The sequence below is a fragment of the Zalophus californianus genome, chromosome 11, assembly GCF_009762305.2.
Source record: "Zalophus californianus isolate mZalCal1 chromosome 11, mZalCal1.pri.v2, whole genome shotgun sequence".
Classification (NCBI taxonomy): domain Eukaryota; kingdom Metazoa; phylum Chordata; class Mammalia; order Carnivora; family Otariidae; genus Zalophus; species Zalophus californianus.
In genome coordinates this window covers 99,553,053-99,561,621 of record NC_045605.1, presented here as the reverse complement: position 1 = coordinate 99,561,621, position 8,569 = coordinate 99,553,053, and the positions used below count along the sequence as shown (strand labels likewise).

General features: G+C 33.8%; 1 protein-coding gene across 1 annotated transcript; it reads right to left on the bottom strand.

Annotated features, from left to right (window-relative positions):
* Positions 1–7,241: 7,241 nt before the first annotated feature.
* Positions 7,242–8,192, bottom strand: LOC113915244 (olfactory receptor 8K3-like). Its single transcript, XM_035723076.1, has one exon. It carries the CDS (start codon positions 8,190–8,192, stop codon positions 7,242–7,244), a length of 951 nt encoding a protein of 316 aa, XP_035578969.1.
* Between the last annotated feature and the right edge of the window lie 377 nt (positions 8,193–8,569).

The window sequence follows — 8,569 nt, the reverse complement described above, 5'->3', positions numbered from 1 at the left end:
TCAGGAAACCTACACTGGGAATAAATTAAAAAAATAACCATTAACTTTCATGACACATAACTGAGATGACCATTAAAGGCTGAAATCTTGCATTTAAGGTCTGAGCTTTAATTGGCTTTCCAATTACCTGGCAGCTCAGGTTTCCAATACCTAGCAGCTCAATTCTCTCTCTCGGCTCAGCTGAGCTCTTTGTAGTTTTCTTAGGTATGACACCAAAAGTACAAACAACAAAAGTAAAAACTCCTAAATTGGACTTTATCAAAATGTAAAAAACATGAATTTTAGGCATCAAAGGAAATTATTAAAGAATGAAAAGATGGAAATAATGGAAATGAATTATAAATTTATTGGATATAATGGAAAAATTATATATATGTATATAATATTACATATATATAAAATGGAAAAAATATAAATCTTATATCTGGTAAGGGTCTAGTACATAAAATATCTAAAGGATTCTTATAACTCAACATCTCAAAGAAAAATTACCCAAATTAAAAAACAGGCAAAAGATTTGAACAGACATTTCTCACAGAAAATATTCAAATGGCCATAAGCACATGAAAAAATATTCAATGTTGTTTGTCATTAGAAAAATACAAATCAAAACCACAATGAGATACCACTTCACTTGCTTTAGGGTGATTTACAAAAGAAAAGACAAGACAATGGCAAGACCTCTGGTATGTTGTATTTATCTTGTAGGTAGATCCTCTTTAGCATATGAAAATTCTTTGGAAACCTCCCTTTTCCGTACTTCCCCCAACTCAGGGAGCACATAATCACCACTCCTCAAGACCTGGGTGCAGCAGCTCTTTCTGCCAAGTCCTGTCCCTGTGCAATAAACCACCATTTAGCATGAAAAAGAAGAAGAAAGAAAGAAAGAAAGAAAGAAAGAAAGAAAGAAAGAAAGAAAGAAAGAAAGAAAGAAAGAAAGAAAGAAAGAAAGAAAAGAAAGAAAGAAAGAAAGAAAGAAAGAAAAAGAAAGAAAGAAAGAAAGAAAGAAAGAAAGAAAGAAAGAAAGAAAGAAAGAAAGAAAGAAAGAAAGAAAGAAAGAAAGAAAGAAAGAAAGAAGAAAGACTGGCAAGGGTGTGGAGATTAGAACCTTCATGTATCCTTGGGAAAGTAAAATGGCACAGCCACTAGGGAAGCACATTGATGGTTACTCAGTAAGTTAACCATAAATTACCATTAGGATCCAGTAATTCCATTCTTGATATGTACCCAAAGGTATTGACAACCCCAAGTGTTCAACAAAAACTTTTCAGGTAAATGTTCAAAAGAGCATTCATAATAGTTACAATAGTTCATAAGAGTCAAAACTTAGAGACAACCCAAATGCCCAACAATTGATGAAGAACAACATGTGTGTTATATCCATACAATGGAATATTAGTAAGCCATACAAGGAAAGAAGTATTGGTACATGCTACAACATGGATGAGTCTTTAAAACTTTATGCTAAGCAAAATAAGCCAAGTATAAAAAGGCACATATCGTACATATTGTATAATTCCATTACATGGGATATCCAGAAGAGACAAATTCATAGAGATGGAAAGCAGATTAGTTGTGGCTTATTTGAAACACTAAATTAACTCTCAGGAGACAATACAGATAAGGACATATTTCTGGTGGATATAAAAAGTCTCATGAATCTCACAGAATAAATGAGAATATTAAACCTGTGCTCTATTTAGATCCAAGCTAGTAAATACCAGTCCTCCTATATATGAAAAGATATGAGATGTTTTTCTCATCACCTTTCGAGTTCGATGTAAAGCACTGAACTCTTTATTTTACATGGTTCTATTTATATTTACATTATTTTATATGATTACTGAAGGGAAACTGGTTTTTACCTTTTAAATCTTTTTCTCCTCTCAGGACCATACAAACATGTAAAAAATACAATGAGATTAACATTGGACCTTCATTATGAATCTACCCTACGTATAGAGGTAAGAGAATTAAACCATTCCCCAACCCTGCCCCTCCCACTGCAAATATAGCTCTCTAAATGAATTGACACTAAGTATATTCTGCAATGAAACAGCAATAAAATATGCATTTAAATTCATATACATAAACATCAAAATAATCTTTAAGGGAGGATATGGAGAGTTTTAGAAAAAGCTATTAAATAATTAAGTGGAAAAGACACTTTAATTTTAGGCAAAGTACATGTTACTCGTTCATAATTTTGCAAGAATTCTTTGCCTAAGTTTGTATTTGTACATATTTTAATCTTAGTTCCAATCTCCATTAGGTGTGCACATAGTCATTCAAGGGACAATCTGATGGCATTTCCGAGACTCTTCCAAGGCTTGTAGGTAAGGAAGTGGGGCAGTCCTCTTACTAATCAGATTTTATGGTGTGGTGGAGACATTACGTGGTGATATCAATGCTGTAATCATTTGTTTTTGCCTCACCTCCAACTAAAAGTGATGATTTGCAAAGGACATTGGTACATTTTGGAAACACAAGGCATATTGGAAACAGAGAAATTACAAATGTTATGAACATACTGAGATAATCCTTTTAGTTTATTGGTAGCTGGAAAACACTATAGAAATCTGTTATTTGAGCTTAAGAATTCTGAAAAACATCCAACTAATTACATAGAACAATATCACATTTGATATTTTGTTAAGGATCCAAAAGAAAGAAAATAATCATGGCAATCTTCAGGTCTTTGTTGTGAATTTTCTTAACAAATCTCCCTTTTCAGAGACTGTGTTTTTTTACTATTCAAAGAGTACAAACTTCCTGCATCATAGCAAATGTCTAGCTTTCACCAAAAATTATAAGATGCTTACAACCTTGTATTCACCCAGAAACTTCAGTTATCATGGCAGATTATTAAAGAGATGGCTAAATCACTGAGAGGATATCAGACCTAATTGGGTTCTGAAGAGTCACTGGTCTGATTTAGTCACAGAGACAGGTGCAGTCCACTCACCTCTGAGGAGGAATCTCTCTGTGCTCCCAAGTGTTCCTAACACACCCAGTGAGAAGGACGTATGGGTGTCTTTCCTGCTTTGAGGCTCTCCCTAAGGAGAAAGAATGCAAGTTATTTAAACCAAAGGCTTCAAAAGCATCAAAGGAAGTCATGGTGTATCTGCTAATTACACAGGACATTTTTATATTCCCCTACAAATAAAATTCTGTTAGAAAACTTTCCACAGTGTCTCCTGGTTAAGTGTTTCTACTGTAACCCAGATCTGGAATCAACATATTGTATCGTAGGAAAGGTATTTTCATTTTTCTTCAACCCAAAATTTCAACCCCCAGACTTTATGTCTGGGGACAGAATGAAGATGTTTGAGTGATCCTTACTGCATCCTTAAAAAATTTACAAGTAATAACAATATATATGGAAACCTGTTTTGCCTTATTTTTAGTGTTTAAACTTATTATTAAAGTATAATATACATGTTAACAAATCCATACATCATACATTTTTACAAATCCAACACAACTATGTAATCAGAATCCAGATTAAACAGCTAGACAATGACAAAATTAAACATTATCAGGACCCCAGAAGAATCCTTCATTCTCCTATCACACACACAAACACACAGGAATAACCATTATTCTGCCTTCTAATAGCATAAATTATTTTCACCTATTTTTGTTAATTTATATAAAGAGATACTACATGTGTTATTGTTTTGGTCGGGCTTCTTTCAGTTAATATGTTGTTATAGGTAGTTCTAGATTACTCATTCTCATGTCTGTGTACAATGCCCTTTTATGAATATACAACAAATTAGTTATTCATTGTGCCACCATCAAATGTTAGAATTGGCTCGAATTTGCAGGCTTATGACCAGTGATATAAACATTCTATTCCATTTGATGTTTTGATCAACATAAAACATTATTTTTCAAATCTTTGTGTTATAAAATGATAAAATTTGGATTTTTGTCATGTATTGTGAAAAAGAATCATTTACAGTTTATAAAAATTATTGCCGATATACAGAAACATTTCCTGAAAATGGTAATTAAAAACAGCTACCACCACATCCTTCACATCTAGATCAGCTTAATCTTGAATGTATTTTTATTGAGTATATCCTTCATACTGAAATTGTTGAGTCATAGGGTTCACATATTCAGCACTAGTAAATATTGCCCAATGAGTTTCCAGAGTAGTTATATCAACATACACTCCTGCTAGCAGTGCAAATAGTTATGGTTGCTCAATATCCTTGTCAAGATTTAATATTTTCTGTCATTTTCTTTCTCACCTTTGAGGATGATGTGTATGGGGTTTTAGTATTGTGGTTTTATTTTATATTATTCTAATGCTAAATGAAATTGAGAACATTTTCATATGTTTAATGGCTATTAAGATATTTTCTTTTGAAACATGGTGATTAATATCTTTGTCACCTTTGAATTGTATTTCATGTCAACTATTTTATTTATGGATTTGTAGGACTTATTTTTATATTTTCCACATGAGTCCCTTGTCAGCTCTCTGTCTGATTCTGTAGGTCTAATAACAGTATCCTCTCCCACTATGAGAGTTTCCTTTTCACACTATTAATTTTGATGAACAGAATTTCTTAAAACAGTTCAATTGATCTTTAGATAGCTATTGTTTTGTGTGTTCTGTTTAAAATGTTGTACATATTTCTATATTACAAAGATGTCCCACTATATTTTCCTTTTAAATGTTGTTTGCGGGGCGCCTGGGTGGCTCAGTTGTTAAGCGTCTGCCTTTGGCTCAGGTCATGGTCCCAGGGTCCTGGGATCGAGCCCCGCATCGGGCTCCCTGTTCGCCAGGAAGCCTGCTTCTCCCTCTCCCACTCCCCCTGCTTGTGTTCCCTCTCTCGCTGTGTCTCTCTCTGTCAAATAAATAAAATCTTAAAAAAAATATATAAATGTTGTTTGCATTTCACATTTAGATCTTTAATACAAGTAGAATTAACTCTGTATAGGACTTAGGTATGTGTCAAGATTCTTTTTTTTCTCAAAATAAATATATAAATTACCTAATAGCATTTATTGAAAAGATGGTTCTTTTTCTTTTCGAAAATAGTGATGCATCTATCATATCCTAGGTGACAATGTACATGTGGATCTCTTTCTGTAGTCATCATTCTATTCCATTGATCAATTAGTCTGATTTCTGTAAAATGTTTTCTTTCTTTTTTTTTATTGAAGTGCAGTTGACACACAATATTACATTAGTTTCATATGCACAACATAATGAATCAACATGTTTGTACATTATGTTATGCCCACCATAAGTGCAGTTGCCATCTGTCACCATACAAAGCTATTACAATACCATCGACCATATGTCCTATGTTGTACCTTTTATCATGTAACTCACTCATTCCAAAACTGGAAGTCTGTATCTTTCATTCCCCCTCACTCATTTATCCCTTCCCTGTAGTCCCTTCCCCTTCAGTAGCCATCAGTTTGTTCTTGGTATTTATGAGTCTGTTTCTGTTTTTTTGTTTGTCTGTTTTGTTTTTTAGATTTCATATATAAGTGAATTCATGTGGTATTTGTATTTCTCTGTCTAACTTGTTTCACCTTCCATAGTGCCCTCTATGTTCATCTGTGTTGCCACAAATGGCAAGAGCTCATTCTTTTTTATGGCTGAGTAATATTCCATTGTGTATATATTCCACATCTTTTTTATCCATTTATCTGTCAAGGGCTATTTGGGCTGCTTCTGTATGTTGGTCACTGTAAATAATGTTGCAATGAACCATAAGGGTGCATATTATCTTTTTGAATTTGCGTTTTTATGTTCTTGGGGTAAATACCCAGTAGTGAAATTATTGGATCATATGGTACATCGATTTTTAATTTTTAGAGGAACATCCATCCTACTTCCTTCGGGGCTTTACCAATTAGGACAATGTTTTCTTAATTACTATAGCTTTGTAATAGGTCATGAAATCTGGTGGTGTAACTCCTGCAACTTTATTCTCTTTCTACAAGACTATCTTTAACTTTTTGGCATTTTGCCTTGCCTAATAAATTTTAGAATCAGCTTCCATCATTCTAAAAGAAAGAAAAAACGACAAAGAAGGAATGAAGAAAGGAAGAATTGTTTTAAAAAATAGTTTTAAAAATAATTTTTAAAAATCATCTAGCTTTATTAAAGGAATTGATATCTGTTATTGGAAACCTCTGTGTTCTTTATTCTTTAAAGATATTCTAGAACCTTTGCATTTCCACATAATTCTTAAAATCAATTTGATTTTTAAAAATACTATTGGATTTTTGATTTTTGCTGCACTAAAAGCATAGAATAATTTAGGGAGGACGAACCCCATCACACCACATTTATTTCATCTAAACAATGGTATGGTTTTTGCTACATTTATGTCTTCCTTAATAATTCAGCAATGGTTTTGTAGTTCCTAGCAAACAATCATGAAAATCCTTCATTACAATTTTCCCTAGTTATTTCAGTTTTTATTTCTAGTAAAACCAATAGTTTAAAATTATATTTTTTCCTGTTTTTGTTAATGTATAGCAAAAAACAAAACAAACAAACAACAAACAACAACAACAAAACCACCATGGATCTCTTATATGCTGGCTTTATATGCACCGATCTTGAAAAATTCATTTTTTATTTCTAGTGTTTCAGGATAAGAGTATTTTGGAATTTTTACTCTACATACTTATGCCACCTGAAAATAATCACACTTTTATTTCTGCTTCCCCAAGCTTATACAGGTTCACATATCATTATTTAACAAATTCTGAGAAGCTATCCACCACAAGGGGATGTTAAAGTGTCATTCAAACAGGTAGTGTTGATTATTCATTGATGTGTATATTCCCTCTCCAAAAACAATAAGTGCCATCTCTATGCCATATGTCAGTGTGGTAGGCACTGGAATTTATTTAATATTTAATAAACGCACAAAAAAAAACTTTCAAAAAAAGATGATCTAAGCAGAGGTATATTTTAAACAAAACAAACCAAAGCTTGTCTTCATTTGCAACATAAGTACTTGGCAATGTGAAAACAGTGGTCTAGACTTCAGTCTCTTGTGCTGAAACAAGAAGAATGATCAACCAAAGTTGGTAATAGAAGGATGATCACTACTGAAACATCTATAAAGTGAAAATAAGAGAAATATTTTGAGGTGTTCATGACTTTTTACACATTACTCCATTATAAGGCCTATGTCAAATAATAAACAGTAGTCTATAACCTAATTTATTGAAAACATAATCTATATTGCATTCTACATAGGTAGTTTGTGCAGATTTTTCCATATCCTACGCAGGGCACCTTTTACTTCTTTGTTCCTCAAGCTGTAGATCATGGGATTCAGCATAGGTATTATCAAAGTATAAAATACAGAGGCAATTTTATCAGTGTCAAAAGAATGACTGGATTTGGGCTGCACATACATGAAGAATAGTGTTGCATATAATACAATGACCACTGTCAGGTGAGATCCACAGGTGGAGAAGGCCTTGTGCCTGCCCTCTGCAGAGTTCATCCTGAGGATGGCCATTAGGATCAGGATGTAGGACACAAGCACTATCACAAGGGAGGAAACCAAATTGAATGCTGAAAAGATTAGTATTATCAACTCAATGTCATGTGTGCTTGAGCACAGCAAAGTTAATAAGGGAAGATTGTCACAGTAAAAATGTCTAATGACATTATGGCCACAGAAGGATGACATAAAAATCTTTATGGTAATTATCAGAGAAAGAAAGGCACTGTAGACATAAGGGACTGCTACCAGCACCCAGCACACCCTCTGTGACATAACAATCATGTAGAGCAGAGGGTTACAGATGGCCACATAGCGGTCATAGGCCATTGCTGACAGAATGAATAGCTCACTGATGATGAACAAGATGAAGAAAGCCAGCTGCGTAGCACACCAGTTATAGGGAATTGTATTTTGGTTAGTTATAAAGTTTACCAGCATTTTGGGTCCCACAGCTGATGAATAACCAAGATCAATGAAAGCCAGGTGTCTGAGGAAGAAGTACATGGGTGTTTGAAGCCTGGAGTCCACCTCGGTGAGGATGATCATGCCCAGGTTGCCCACCACTGAGACTGTGTAGATGATGAGGAAAATCCCAAAGAAGGGAGCTTGCAGCTCAGGACGATCTGTGATTCCCATTAGGCTGAATTCTGTTAGCACTGTTAGATTTTGTTTGTTCATCCAGGCCATTAAGGAAAATTGCTGTGGGTACAACCATCACAAGAATCACTGAGTTTCAGGAGACAACATCTGTTGACATTTTAGGAGGCAAAGCCATTATGGGTGAGATAAATCTAATTTTTAGATGAGTTAACTTAAAGTTATACTCACCTCCATCACCGAACCTGGAACCAAATGTTGAATGTGTTATAACCTAAAGTATATGGTAGCCATTTTATTTTTTGTGCCACATGCTGGCTATCATTATCAAGTCAATACAATCTCTTTATGGTCTGTCAACAATGTATCATTAGTAATGTTTGGTCTTGAGTGGAAATCCTGATATCTTTTTAGAAATGGTTTTTACTTAAACTACCTATAATTGGTTAAAACATTTCATACTTAAG

Excerpts from the sequence above, each read along its gene's own strand:
- LOC113915244 (XM_035723076.1), bottom strand. The coding sequence starts at position 8,192 with ATGGCCTGGATGAACAAACAAAATCTAACAGTGCTAACAGAATTCAGC.